The following is a 15,585-nucleotide window of genomic DNA, read 5'->3' as shown; positions in this document are numbered from 1 at the left end:
TAGATGTTCGGCAAAGTCAGATCAAATAAGTAAAGACTTAGGTGTAGAGATGTCATTGGGTTTAACCATTACAAGGTATAGATGGAATTCGAAGAGATTCGAAAGTGACAAATCGGTAATCGCCGATGCAGGATGTGCTCACCGTCAGCATGTCAAATAAACCTGAGGTAACATTTGCATGACGACGCTGGCAGACGAGTGCTGATTATGAAATGTAGCGCTCGAATCTGCAAGGTTGAATGTCTAGTGCGATCGTATGATCCGGGTTTGGGGACATATACTGTATGCATTGAAAATGGGATATAACGTCTTTAGCGGACCGCAAAACGGAATGACGAGTACTAAAAATTAGCATTATACAGATATTTGGTAGAAGTTTCCGATGAAGTTAGCCGACTGCCCCGTATTGAAATTACAATGATCAGCTGATGAGGTTTTCGACCCCTTACTCTGCTAATGGTGGTTATGCTTTTTTTGGGGGCGGACTGGACGGATGGTACACACTGACAATATATTGATGTACCGAGGAAGCGAGTACCGTGCATCGAATTCTGAATGTCCTTCGCGGAATGATAAAACCTTATCTAGAAGATCCCGTCCTCTTCCGAAGATGCCAAGCTAGTAGAGTATTTTGTATCCCGTTTCTATGCTGGTGCTCGTGTCATTTGTCGTGGTAATTCTGGTTACATACGGTTTGTAAACGAGACCTGGCTATCGTTGTATACGCATTTTGTTACGTATTGAATTGTATTGTGAGAAATTTAGGAAAATCGAATTGGATGAAACATGATTTTCTAATATCTTTTATTGATGGTGAAACGTATGTCCTGGACTCAACTCAATAGTGTGTGAAAAGGGGTTAATAGAAGTGGGATTGAACGTTTTGATTGGATTGAAGAGGGATTCATTCGCAGACCACTAGCAAGCATCATGCTATATTACTTTGATTGGTTAGACTAGAACGTGTGTAGCATAACCATGTTATAAGAATGCCGGTCGACCATACACTTCATACCGAATAACGAACTTTAATTATGATGGCAAAGGTGAAACTTTCTTTTCTATGCAAGATAGCCTTACACAACTCTACACGACAAGCGGTTAACGTGTATTTGGTTTTCTCGAATTTGTTTACGTGTCGCCTAAAAAGTTATTTGGTTTTTACGGTGAGTTGAAAAAGCACGTTTGCAAGATTTTCAAGTTATCATAAATAATCGAATGCGGAGTAATTCCGTTTTGGGTTTAAGGGGTTTGACCGATATCGAAGTGCGTCATATAGCAGCATAATTCGATGTATGGGGAAAGGAACTAGAAAACCAGCGTAATCCCCCGATGAAATTGACGGGGCCTGATAAAAATAGGCTTGGTACGGTGGAAGATGGTAGCGTAATCGCAAAATTTTCTTCTGTTTAACCCTGAAATAACTGTGTTGTGAAGATTATAGATCGCGTTCTTTTTTCGATTTTCCAGAAAATACCCTTAAACTACTACTACTGTAAATTCGCTCAAAGCCAAGTGGAAGGAAAATACCAGAAATGTTTTTCGACTCATCCAAAAATTTTATCTGATTATGTATGTCCTAGTAGGTAGTCAATCGCATCAAATCGATGGCGGTTCTTGCATAGCATCAGTGAATTCAAAAATGGCCTAGCAACATCCAAACTAAGATGCATGACCAAATTTTACATGATTGATATTTTTTTTCGTGATGCATACCTTTATCGAGAATTAACTAAACTAATAATTAACTTTGAAAGCAATTGTTTATTCATGTTATTCTTTATCAAGTACTACTTACATACCAATATCGGTCAATTCTTGCTTCATCATACCTCAACTATTCAACACACCTTAGAACCCATTACTATACATAAGAACATCTAGAATAGTATCATACTTGTTATAAGCTATAAGCCAAAGGTGAGTTATATGATAATTCGGTTTGATCGGCGCTTTTCACGTGTATGGTAGTGCAGTTACAATTCATACGGGAGAACGTGCGAAAGGAGAATATTCATCAAATATTCCTTTTGATGGTTCAAAGTGAAACAAGCATTATCTATACACACAAATCTTTTCAAAAATTTCAATAATTTTAGTCATAAGGGAAAATCCATCTATCATCGCTTGGTCCATCTCTTTTTCAAGAAAAGAACTGGGTCTTTAGTTGATTGTTCTATCTTATTCCTTATTGTACTCACTTGTCCTACTTTAAACGAAGAGGAAAAGGAAAAGGAAAAGAGATTCCCAATCATGTCGACATAAATTATCATTATCATAATCATAACCGTACAGTCCTCCCCTTTCCTTCATTCATCTTTCATTCGGCTTTTCCACTTTTTATTTTTCAACCCTCTTTCCCACAAGATATACATAAATACATCAAGATATTCATGCTGATCATCAATATATTAAATACACGTAGAAAAGCATAATTTGCATAGATCAGTCTTAGCATTTATTCCGCTTCCTCCTCTTCACGTCATTTCAAATTCGGCCGACATCATTGCCATCTTTCGAAAAAATTCAACTTAGAATAGAGTGTCAATCATCAATCATTCATCTCGAGTCATAACTGATCAGTACCTGCTCAACGAAGAAACACCACCTCAAAGGCTATTCTAAAACGACCTTCAAATTCATTCGCAGCCAAAAGGATAGAAAAGAAAACCCCCCCCCCCCCCTTATACCTTCCTTTCTCACATTTCCCAAACTGGGTCATCAATAACAACCAACATAAAACGTGTTAAAAACGTCTTACACTACTTGCGAAGTTTTTCGGATACCAATTCAAGACAATCCATTCAACTTTGTATAACAAACTCGTCATTGCAAATAAGTCAAACAAGTCACATCAACTATATTTAACTTGTTCGTAAACTAGAAAGGAAAACTTACATTCTTCGCCAAAAAGCCTTCCTACTCCGTTGATATCGATCATCCTACACTACAGAATTTGATACGTTTAGAAGGAGTTCAATATCACATAAAAGAGGATTTGATAATCAGCTTTAGCTCTCTCCTTTTAGTCGGAGTCCCGAAAAGTTAGAATCTAGTCACAGAGTTTCGAGAGCCGCATATCACTGCGCCCTCGGTCTCTCAATTGGAATTAGACTATAAATAGCTTGCCCGCCCATCCTTTTCTGTAAGTTATCTCTTCATCCCAGTCCAAATCGTCTTCATTCCCATACCCAAAAAAAAAAGGAAACAAAACCATAAAAAAGAAACCCATATCTACTCTCACAACTCTCAAAAGTCCTTGCGACATCATTGTAAATAAACGCTCGTTCAATATCTATCGCTCCCTACGGAAGCATATTCACACCGCGTCCTACCCTATTATACAATAATTGCCAACTGACATATGTAAAATGCCTTATTCAAATCAGCTGTGTCGAAAGTGCGGCTTGCCTCGTGCATCTCCGCCCTCAACACTCCATACCATGTTCGAAGAAGATTTTGAGAGATGTTTTATCTGTCAGAAGGCTTGTAAGGGGTGAGTGCTTCGATGACAACAGAATCATCTATATTTACTAATATTTGTATTCAGGCTTTACTGTTCTTCGGAATGTCGACTTCGAGATCAAGGAACACCCTCTCCTGCTGTTCATGCCAATCATGGAGGTGTCAAGATCACCTCACAGCTACCTGCGGCTTTAAGTCCTCTAGTACGACCAACTTACCATATTGGAAGATCACCCCGTGTGTCAGCTCAGAATAGGGGTAGTAGCTCAACGTCTTCTGGTTCATCATCTGTTTCGTCATCTCCACTACAATCACCACAAACAAACCCATCCGAAGTTGACTCTCCCAAGAGAGACACGTTCGACCTTCCACCTCCCGCTTACCCCACCAAGCAATTTGGTAGTATCGCTTCTTCAGTACCTATGAAAATCCCAGCTTATCACCCTCGAGCCTCCCCTCTCGTTGCTCCTAGTCAAACACCTGGATCTGTGGGATCAACCGTTTACCCTGCTGGTACATCGATAGATACACTTCGATTCGGTCGAAAACCTAGTGCAGTGAATACCGTATTGTCGCCCAATGCCTTAATACCGAGATGCGCTTGTGGTAAACCTGCAAATCATCGAAACCGAGCTTCAAGTAAGGATCGAGCAGATCTCATAGATGCTGGATTCTCTCGTCTTAGTCTCGGTCCTTCAGTGATCTCTGCTCCTCACGCTCAAGAAGAGCCTACGCCGAGATCTGTACGTATAGTATCGGAATCATCAGCTTCAGGTTACCCAACCAGACCAAATGGTTTAAGTACGCCTGGACGTACGACACTCCCTCTTGGTATTCCTTCAAGCCCACAAGTTTCCGCTACAACCACCTTGTTGTCTCGATCACGGTCTGATCCTATACCAGGTTCACCTATAACGCAACGAAAAAATATACCTGCTGTACCTGCACCTGCACCATTAATAACGAATGTCATCACTCCAAGTCATAAAGAGTCAAATGGCATGATGCCAGCATCACCCATAGTTCCAGCTCAATCATCTGCCACACGACCAAGTAGAAGCAGAGACGCTTTAGGTGTAGCTACCATAGATTCGCCTAGAAGAGGTAGATCAAGGGAAAGACAAGAGCATCATGTTGGACATATTACTTCAAATCTTGGTGGACCGGCTGATAGAGAGCAGGCTCCATCTAGATCAAGAACCAGAAGAGGGGAATCCAAACGTAGATCAAATTCACGTGAAAGAGAAAGAGGTAGAGAACGACCAAGTGGAAGGGATTCTCGTGAACGTGAACAACATAGTAGACAGAATTCAGGATCTGGATCGGGACAAATATCACCTGGATCAGCTGTTCCTACCTTAAATCAACATCAACAACCTCAATCACCTCAAATTATACCTTCATGGTCTAGAAGAGCATCTGAAGCTACAGCAGATAGAAGAAAGATAATAGGTGAAACTGCACCTATGATGAGACGTACTGCAAGTGGAGGTAAAAGGTCACCTTTGTACGTAAGTTCTTCTAGATTAGGACAAGAACACGAAGAAAAAGAAAGAGAAAGAAAAGAAGAAATAGATAGAGCTACAAAACAATTAGATCAAGTTTTCGGCGTTGCTGCTGGATAGAACATAGAAGGCGCTGAGGGTAAGGGATATATAACAGGTTCTCAACAACGTGCATCACACAACCATAAAAAAACATCACAGCAAAATTTCACATTTAGCATTTTCAAAATTATCATATATACGAAACAAAAAGGGGCATCATATGATGACCCAAAAACCAAGCATTACACGTTGTTATAGCATATTATTTACCTAGCATTATATTATCGGATTCAATATATTCCATACCATTCATTCAACATCCAAAAGTATATAACTTTTTTTTTAGACAAAATCAGTATCTAGATTATATATATATAGATATACATATATATATGCTACATTGCATTTTGTACATCGTGCACATACAACAAAAAAGCAAAATTCAATTTGTATTAAACCAAACAAAATGCATAAAAATCATTACATGTAAACTTTATCTTGGTATTGCTTGCACACGTTCTTGATTAGCCTGGTTCAGAAGCAGTGTTGTTACCCATAATCTAACGATTTCCCGGCTTTAATGACAAAGAGCTGGAAAGTGAAATATATAAGCCTCAAGTAGCTTCTACTGCATGAGAGACATCAAGAATTGCGTTAAACTCAGTAGAGCCTAGCTTTACTAGTTGCATTACTTATCTGATTCGCCTTCTCAAAAGTACCTATATATATAAACGATCTCTCGTGAAAAGGGCTCAGAGATCGCGTATAAGCAATGCCAGACTCAACCTAGAGGAGGGTTGAAAGGAATGGAGTTTCGAGATATGATAATTCGCGGTTGATACTCTTAGAAGCAAGATCGCCAGATCAACGTGAAATGAAATCCGATTGCATATTATACAAATACATAGGATAGCCCTAAGAAGATGAATATAAAATATTTTACTGTTCTACTATATACAATGCAATCGCTGCAATCGCTCTATTGGCAATATAGAGAGGTCGTAGATTAGCCACGACTTCCACTATTTGTCATTATACATAACTTACGTTGAAAATATAAACATTACCGCATCTATATAGCATGAAATGAGTCAGTATAGTAGTGTCCTATATTTGAGTCCAGGCAAAATTTTGAGCATTTGAGCAACTTACACTGAAGTAGCAAAAAAGTCGCTAAGGTTTCGGCAGTTCCATCAGGATTATAAGTCTGAGTAACAACCAGTTGAAGTACTTGCGAAGGTGTTCCAGATAAAAGGATAGATATAAAAGTTCGTACTATTTACAAAAGAAAGTATTAGGATTTTCCCCAGAAACTAGTTGAATCAAGATCTCACATATATACAAATGATATTACTTACTTTTGTCTTCGCGAGGGAATAATGAAGTATGATCTCTGAAAGCTTGAATTACGAAACTGGATGAATAGTCAAAGCGTTAATTTTGGCTCATTTTTGTCTTCATAAAACACGAAAACTCACATCCCGAAGACAGGAACCAGTATCACTGAAGTAATCAAAACAACATATAAGTAAAGCGATCTGACGCAGACTGTAATGTATTCATTCTAACGCTCAACTCAGTTCAACTCACTTTTCGATATCATCAGAGCTATTATTGCACCAAGTGGCACTTCATGCCAATTCTTGGGTATCTACAGTAAGTAAATTCGGGTTAGTATACGGTTCATGCCTGAAGAAGTTCTATCTTGTGTCTTATCACTAACCTTGAGTCTAGCGAAACTAGCTCCCAATAACAACAAAGCACCTGGAACAGCTATAGCACCTAAGAAGGAAGCAGTTTCGATGAAAAAGAATAAAGGTGGATTACCATCTGGACCATTAGGCATTTTACCACCTGACCATCCTTCGGTAGGTGCGAATAAGGATTTTAAAGGTTGTATGGTAGCGACTGGTACACTTATTATGATTGCTTTGGTAACATTTGGGAGGTTGTATAATATCAAACCGAGTCTTTTCCATAAAGGTTGAGCAGGTGTTGAAGTACTTTCATGATCATCTCCATCTTCGTGATTAGCTGGAGAAGGTAGGGTAGGTGAATCACTCTTTGCATTACTCGTTGTAGACTGTTGGATTCTACTGGTAGATCGTTTTACACTATTAGCTGAATTTACTTTCGATAACCTAGTTGTTGTTTTGTATACTGGAATTGAGGTGATCGGCTGAGATGATGATGATGATGATGAAGTTGTTCCCGGTGGGATATAAGGTTCAATCTCTTTTTGGTCTTCTGGCTTGGTATTCACTTCCTCGTCTTCTTGTGAGCCGTGTATCATTTCCATTCCTGGTATCGTCTGACTTTCCATATCTAATTGAGATTCAATATTTTTCCTGATTCCAGTCCATTTTGATAACTTGTTTTTGGTTGATACGAATTGGGATGACCATCTTTCCTTTAAAGGTGGTTGATCCTGAAGTCTTTTATCGTCCTGAAAATCCCATCCACATAGCTGTACATGTTAAAAAGTATGGTAAAGTTAGACATTTCTTTTACTTTGACCGAAAAAATAGATTGACTGGAGAAAGCCATTGATCAGGAATCTTACCTTGTGTACACCCAGACCCCAAAATGTAGAATTCATAATGAAAATAAAAATGCTGTGGATGTACATATTGATTAGCTCACTCCACTTATTTTATGCATTTGACGGCCGATATGAACGGGAATACCACGGTAATTGTAAGGCTACTACTCACGCGATATATGCAACGCCCAAATCGACGTCTTTTGCAGGATTAAAAGGTGCTTCTTTGGCCATAGTCTGCACTATAGCAGTGGGTAAGTTACCTGAAATAAAGGAATTCATCAATGACATGAGCTGGAGTCTTTCTAGAGACATGTATCATTGCGATCCACTTACCCCAATTTGAGGTTAATCCAGACTGAAATACATTTTTTGCCATTTAGCTTTATGCGGATGATCTAGAGTATTTTTTAGTGGAGAAATACAACTCACTACCAAAATCCCCCATCTAAAATCGATTGGAACATAAAAGATCTCTCTTATAAACCAAGCAAATATTAAGCCTAATAATTGATAGGATACAGCTACGATAACCAAAGGACCGAAAGCTTTGATATTCTCAGGCGTAAAAGCTGTGACCATTGAAGAAAATAGTAAAGCTGGTAATGTCACTTGCTAAATATGCATTAATATTGATTAGAGTTCTACCCATGAAGAGAAAAAAAGAAAGGGTATTTTGTATGGCAGACAGCAGACTCACAATGACTATCGCACCGAGACCTTTCGCTCCTGCTGCAGTCAACCAACCTCTTTTGGTAGCGAAAAATCCAAGCATAATACATAACACCATCTTCAGCGTAGGCATGAAAGCTATATCAGTGTGGTCAGTCAGATCATGCATTATAAATTTTCGGCAAAATGAGAATCTACATAACTAACTCACCCTTATAGATGATAGCACCTGCCGAAGTCATCCTGACAGCATTCCTCTACTTATCAGTGGTATCCTCGATGACTATGTCATGCAGCTTTGAATTCGCTGTTTTCACAATGATATTGTCGCTTCATACAATGTCTCAAAATCAATGGCTTTGGATATACATCTAATATTATCGCCTAATGTATATTTAGACATTGAATTTTGGTATCCATCCCCTGAGATGATGATCGCACAATCGCACATTATTGCGAAAATAGTCGGTTCGGACCGGCCAAATCCGATAATACATGCCGACTGATTGTTAGATAGGTATCCATCTTGTTGCTCCAGCTTGGGTTATTCGATGATCCAAAATAGATGGCCAACAATGATGATTCGAGTACTTGATCAGTTTGTAGCCCGCATGCGAGGTAGTACCTTTTGATGGTGCATCATGAGGTTTGGCATAGCTGATAACGAGGTTCATCGAAGCAGTTGAGAGGTATTGGCTTTGATCTTAGACCACCAACATGACGTTGATTGCATACAAGGTACATCAGTCAGACAAAGACTACAACGTCCAAGAGGCATCAATTGTTGAAAATTGCTATCCAATAGCGAATACGGGAATGCGATTCTGGGTGCTTACTATCCACTATCCTCAATTCTTTACCATCACCGAAGGTATGAAGCTATATACGCCCTCAATTGCGATTATTGCATTGTGCTGATCACAAGACCGAGTAAATTACCTACCGCACGTATGGTTGAATTGTTACCTCGTCACCACCTGACCATCTAACAGAAAAACTAAAATCTAATCTAGGGAATACAGAAAACGACGTAATTTTTGGAATTTTGTGCTTGATTCCTTGTACCTGATTTTGATTAAAAAGAGAAAAATATAGCTCAAATGATCTCTCGGAAGGATGAATTCCTTTTTGAAAACGAGTACGCTGAGCCCTTCTCGTTGTACGCTTTCCTAGCGTCTTCTTGCTTAGAGATTTTTACAGAAAGTCACGAGAACATACAAAATGGGAGATGGCCCAAAGCTAGGTACAATAAATCGTACAGTACTGATTTACTTTCTGTCGGTCGGAACCAATCATTCGTTTCCATGGTGATATTGATTGGGATTTCTAACCAACGAAGCTATACCTGTTTGGGCAAGCATTCAAGATAGCTGACCCTATACGGAACCATAAACTCTAAAGATGAAACCTTTTGTCTGCTTAGCTTCCGCCGGCGACCTTCTGACTTTGGCGCTTTTTCCAACAAGTTACAAGCACCGGTTACTGCGACTGCGCAGATTAGATATTAGCGTGTTTTCTCGGTATCCCCTAAGAAGAGATAGCTTAGATTAAATTAACTTATAACGTTGTTGTTTTGGTGATGGTGACAAAGAAGATTGGTTGATTACGAATATTTGAAATCGATTAGATCTATTCCTCTTGCTCCCTTCTTTCGGGTGATTAGTAAAATTAGTAAATTTACTAATAGATCGACATATCCCACTATACTCATCTCACAGCCCTAGATTGCGCCTGTCTCCACTTTATATACTACACCCATTTAGAAAGCAAAGGGATATATCGTCACCAGTCTCATTGTCTGTTCCTGCATGTAACTCTATCCATGACTGCTCATCACACTAAATCGCCATATTCACTCCCACCATACAACATACATTAACACTTTCATACTCCCCCTTTAACCTTGACTTTGATATTACCTTATTACCACCATCAGATATACAACGCATTGACCTCTTGCTTTTCATTCTCCATTAATCTGACTATTATCTAACTTTTCTTTCTTCACTATTTCACCTGCGAATATACACCATTCCCCATCATCCAGCTTCACAAATACACTAGACTTCACTTTTGATTATTGGTAGTTTACCATATCGCCAAGCCTTACATCTATCAATACCGCTACGTCGCTTGACCTCCTCTTCAGAACCTTCTTCGCACATCTGTCTTAACTCACCGGGATTGTCTTTGCTCAATCAGTCATCTCAAGAATCACCACTATCTGTCTTGAGAAGAGCCACGTTGATTGGTGAATACAGATAAAGGAGGAATCAGCTGTACTCAAATTAGTCATAGAAGCACCTCATTTAGCGAGAATATACATCTTTCCAAGATGAACCCACACAAGATGGTAAGTCTTCTGAATGCTACCTCACTCTTTTGGATTGGATCAGTGTGATTGGAGCCAAATCGCGCATGGAATATTGAATGGTCATTGCCCATGGACAGCGGACATGTAGAATAATTCACCTTACCCTTCCAGTTGATCGTACATAGTCGAAGAGACGGATGTCAATGGATGAAAGCGATTCCGCTCAATCTGCTACATCGCTTGACATTCTTCCTTTCTTTGTTTGTTCGGGTATAAATGCTGCCCCACCACATCTGGCACTCTAGTTTGAATTCAAGGGGGTCAACGAAAGGGAGTCCATTCGGATACGAGGGAGATTATTGATATCAATTGGTCACCTTCGAGACTCATCCGCCATACCACCTCCTCTGCCTATTCGTAGACGCTTCTTACCTATCCATATAACCTTAATGACTGCCTCCGCTGGTCATCTTCTGTCTTATGCGGTTGCAACAACATTACTGACCTTATTTTACTATGACTCTTATCGTCACACAGAACAAGGTTGATATCTCGGTAAGTCGCAGTCCCTAAGTTGTCTGGGATGAAATCTGACGCACTTTAAACAGCAAATGAGCGAGCAGGACCAAAAAGCCTTCAAGATGTATGGTAAAGTGCCTGGGAAAAATTTGTTCACCAAAATGCAAAAGGTGAGTCATCGTAGCTGAGGTTGCGGGTCATACCTAAGAACTAGGACAACACGCTGATTTTCATTCTTGAACTTTCGTTACAGGAACGAAAATACTTCGATTCCGGTGATTATATGATGTCCAAAGCTGGTGTCCCCACTGCTCAAGCACCAGGAACTGCTCACCCTACTCCTGAAGCGTAAGTACACATTCGGTCATCGCTTTCATATTGCGGTCTCGATTCGCATTGCAAAAATCAGGTTGTTAACGCCTTGCCCCCATTCCGTTCTCCAGCGTTCCCCACGCATCGCCTCCTACAGGTCAACCACAAGGTATACTCTCGTCCTCACCCACAGGTAATTCTCATGAACCTCACTCACCTACATCAGATAAACCTCTTACTCAAAATGTAGGTGTCGGAATTAGTCCTGCTGCTACTAGTGAAGCGATTGAAATGCCTGGACATCATCATCAAAGAAGAGGTAGTGAGAGGTAAGTAGATCAATTTTTGTAGATTGTTAGATTCTGTTTTATATGCATTTTGTTGTTTGTCTGTATCGTTTATATGAGAGCTAGCTAATAAAGAGCTGTTTGAATTTTGATTGATTATAGTGGTAATCATCCAAGGATTTCTCCACCTGGTACAATTAGAGAAAGTTCACATCCATCATCTTACCCAATTCATCACCCAAATCCAGGTGGATATGGTTCTTCACCTGTAAAAGCTAGTAGTTTAGCAAAAAGATTAGATGAAGAAGCAGAAGCAGATTTTTAGATTTTGCTCTTCCAACACGAATATTTCGGGTTTTTGGTTCGGAAGAAGAAGAAAAAGATGGCTGATAAGGATTGATATCAAAGACTCAAGGTGAAATGTATATCAATATCGGCAGTAATACTTTGATTATTCAATCCAGCATAATCAACATTAGTTATACCCTATCCCCAAGCTCAGAACCAATCGTTTTACCAGGCCTTTAATGGTATATTACGCCAATCAAGGGAAAACCCTTCAACCTCCTCATTAAAATGATATCATCCGTCACTGTAATCATAATAAATACGAAAAACCATGACATGTTATCCCGAACGGGATGATCTATGAATATAAGAAACTGGACTAGGAAATGACTAGATGGAAGTATGAAAAACGAAAAACACGTTAACAATACTGTTTGAACTAGATCTTTATAGAGATTATCCATCTATGAGTGATCTGTTCACGCTACACAATTTGAACACCCGATCCAATCCCTTTCGATTATATCTGCTAGACAACTAAAAAGCAAACATCACAATATGTGCAAATACAAGATCATTCACCATAACACAACACAATATAACCCCATATTCATCCTTTCCATTTAAAATTGCTGGCTTCTTGGAAACGATATTTCCCCATAGTTGCATTTCCTCTTCCCTACCTATAGATATGTCAGATACGATCACACACACACATATATATATAGTATCAAATAAAATTTCCAACTTTCCAGCTTTTCAGTATTTTGTATTGATTCCCATCTTTTTTTCATTCCTTCCCTTTTTTTTGGTTCCTCTAAAGAGATATTTTTATATTATGTTATATATATATATTTATATATTAAATGACGTGGATTTACAAGTAAACAGATTTTGTACTACTAGTCTCAACATATTTTAGCATGCAGAAATTTGAAAAATGGAACTTATACCTCGTTTGGCATTGGCAGCAGTATTCGAAGAGTTAGATTGTATGTCAGTACTCTATTCTACCATATACTTATAGCTCGTCAAACATGAATCAAGCGTATATGCTAAAACATAAGTAAAGGAAGCTGGTTTGCTGTTGAGATAAGCTGTCGACTGATATTGCTAAAATCCTATACATTGCAAGTTATCCAGGAATGAATAAGTATACATACACATGATAAAGGTTGATATTCCTTTTTTTCTTCCCTACATATGTATGACATCTTGAACTTTCAATTCTAAATATTTATCATTGTATAAGATATCTAGCTACGTACAAAAGTGAGGAACTAAATTTTATCTCTATATTCTACAACTGTAACTAACAAAGTTTGGATTGTAACTTTTTACAATGGGGGTTTCAAACGTCCCTCATTTTGGGGTATACTGTACAATCGAAAAGTCTTTAATAGTCAACAAACGAACAGCACATCATCTTTACTAAAGGTATTTTTGTATAGATCTTCCTCTCTCCTTAAGCCTTATATCATTATCATTTCTCCATTAAGTGAATAATTTACCACCAATCACCTTGATCTCTCATAGCGTTTGCTACTTTAATGAAACCAGCAATGTTTGCACCAGCAACTAAAGATGGTAAAGCACCACCTTCAGAGAATTCTTTACCAGTTTCCCAACATGTTTTGTAACATGTTACCATGATATCTTTTAATTTAGCATCAACTTCTTCTGGAGTCCATTTGAGCTATTAAAATCAAATTAAATTACATTGTAATCAGTCATTTACATAAATAGCGATAAATATGGTCGATAGAACTTACTCGTTGAGAGTTTTGAGCCATTTCTAAACCTGATACAGCTACACCACCTGCGTTAGCAGCTTTACCTGGTGCGTAGAAGATGACACCATCAGTGTTGGTTCTTGATTTAATTGATTTTCTTGAATTTTCGAAAATTTCAATGGCATCTAAAGTACAACCCATATTTGAACCTTCTGCAACATATCTTACACCAGCTTTTAATAATGCTTTGGCTTCTTCACCATTTAATTCATTTTGTGATGCAGATGGTAATGCAACATCAGCTTTCTCAACTAAAGTCCATGGTCTTTCACCTAAATGCCATTTAAATCTTTGTTCTGCACCATTTGATTCAACAAATGCAGTTAATGATTGTCTAGCTAATTTGATTTCTGCAATTGATGAAATATCTTCAGGTGTGAATCCTTCTTCAGTTGTTGAAATTAATGATCCAGTTGAATCTGATAAACTTAATACTTTTCCACCTAATTCAATGACTTTCAAAGCGGCATATTGGGCTACATTACCAGCACCTGAAATTAATACTTTTTTACCTTTCCAATCGGTGTTGTCGAGATCTTTTAACATTTCAGTTACGTAATATACGAGACCGAAACTATGATATCATGTCATAGGTTAGCTTAACTCCTCTTTTCTTCTTTGTTGTTATGTCGTAGTAGCTCTGAAGAAACTCACCCAGTAGCTTCAGGTCTGATGAAAGAACCACCCCAGTTACCACCTTTACCAGTTAAGATACCTGAGAATTCATTTCTGTATTTTTTGTATGCACCGAACATGAAACCGATTTCTCTACCACCTGTACCGATATCACCAGCTGGTACATCTAAATCGGCACCAATGTGTCTAGAGAGTTCTTGCATGAAAGCGTAACACTATGATACGAGCAATATCATGATCAATTTCTATATCATTGCAGTGATAAGGAGATGATAATACTCACGAATCGTCTAATTTCGTTATCTGATTTACCTTTAGGATCGAAATCTGAACCACCTTTACCACCACCCATCATTAATCCTGTAAGAGCATTTTTGAAGATTTGTTCAAAACCAAGGCTATAGACGAGAATCACACGAAATTAGTAAGATAGTTATGAGAATAATATTGTCATCCGATATGAGCGGAACTGATTAAACTCACAATTTGAGGATAGAAAGGTTGACTGTTGGGTGTAATCGAAGACCACCTTTGTAAGGACCTAAAGCAGAGTTGAACTAGAGGTAAAAAGGAGATTGAAACGTCCGCGTTAGTCCGATCTATTCTGTTTATTTCGTCTACCGAAAAGCTCAAAGTCAAATGAAATGGATGCAATACTCACTTGACATCGGAAACCTCTGTTTACAGCGAGGGAACCATCATCTTTCTCCCATGTTACTCGGAATTGGATTACTCTCTCTGGGATTTGGACTACCTCAAGAGCTCTTCTGTATTCTGGGTTCTTGACAAGGAACTAATGAAGTTGTATGGGATCAGCGACCGCACGTACGAGATAAATGGTACTTTAGTGCTCTACTTACAGGTTCGAGGGTTTGAGTGATTTCAGCAACAGCCTATAAAGCAGATTATATCAGTGAAAAATGTCCTGTAAATGGCCGAGATGAGATGTAGTGCTACTCACTTGTTGGAATTCTGGTTCGACTGGTAAGTTGGACATTGTGAATGACTGATTGGTTGATGTGTAATCTATGATTGATATTTAAGTTGCTCTAAGAATCTATGTTATGAATTGCAAGTCTTATTTTAATTGCTAAGATGAGAAGAGAAAAGATTCAAGAATAAAGTTCATGGACATCTACCCTCTATATACAATTTTTCTTCTACGAGCAAGAGGTCTTCGTATGGTAAGAAACAAGCAGCATCATCGGAG

At 38.6% G+C, this 15,585-nt stretch overlaps 4 protein-coding genes across 4 annotated transcripts; 2 read left to right on the top strand and 2 right to left on the bottom strand.

Moving 5' to 3' along the window:
- Positions 1-3,371: 3,371 nt before the first annotated feature.
- Positions 3,372-5,090, top strand: L201_002757 (uncharacterized protein; the record flags this gene model as incomplete). The annotated part of the gene is made up of 2 exons (XM_066218526.1): positions 3,372-3,496; positions 3,551-5,090. 2 exons carry the CDS (start codon positions 3,372-3,374, stop codon positions 5,088-5,090), a joined length of 1,665 nt encoding a protein of 554 aa, XP_066074623.1.
- An 861-nt stretch (positions 5,091-5,951) lies between these two features.
- Positions 5,952-8,468, bottom strand: L201_002756 (uncharacterized protein; the record flags this gene model as incomplete). The annotated part of the gene is made up of 13 exons (XM_066218525.1): positions 5,952-5,991; positions 6,060-6,084; positions 6,165-6,287; positions 6,371-6,426; positions 6,491-6,515; positions 6,603-6,663; positions 6,736-7,479; positions 7,576-7,627; positions 7,727-7,817; positions 7,891-7,912; positions 7,987-8,169; positions 8,255-8,364; positions 8,438-8,468. The coding sequence occupies 13 exons, from the start codon at positions 8,466-8,468 to the stop codon at positions 5,952-5,954; spliced, it is 1,563 nt and encodes a 520-aa protein (XP_066074622.1).
- Positions 8,469-11,056: 2,588 nt separating this feature from the next.
- Positions 11,057-11,983, top strand: L201_002755 (uncharacterized protein; the record flags this gene model as incomplete). The annotated part of the gene is made up of 5 exons (XM_066218524.1): positions 11,057-11,095; positions 11,149-11,229; positions 11,313-11,407; positions 11,503-11,700; positions 11,821-11,983. 5 exons carry the CDS (start codon positions 11,057-11,059, stop codon positions 11,981-11,983), a joined length of 576 nt encoding a protein of 191 aa, XP_066074621.1.
- A 1,470-nt stretch (positions 11,984-13,453) lies between these two features.
- L201_002754 (uncharacterized protein) lies at positions 13,454-15,372 on the bottom strand (the record flags this gene model as incomplete). The annotated part of the gene is made up of 8 exons (XM_066218523.1): positions 13,454-13,642; positions 13,719-14,313; positions 14,394-14,590; positions 14,659-14,773; positions 14,859-14,932; positions 15,037-15,168; positions 15,236-15,268; positions 15,337-15,372. 8 exons carry the CDS (start codon positions 15,370-15,372, stop codon positions 13,454-13,456), a joined length of 1,371 nt encoding a protein of 456 aa, XP_066074620.1.
- Positions 15,373-15,585: the final 213 nt, after the last annotated feature.

This window comes from Kwoniella dendrophila, chromosome 3 (assembly GCF_036810415.1).
Source record: "Kwoniella dendrophila CBS 6074 chromosome 3, complete sequence".
Classification (NCBI taxonomy): domain Eukaryota; kingdom Fungi; phylum Basidiomycota; class Tremellomycetes; order Tremellales; family Cryptococcaceae; genus Kwoniella; species Kwoniella dendrophila.
This window is presented reverse-complemented; position numbering and strand designations above follow the sequence as displayed.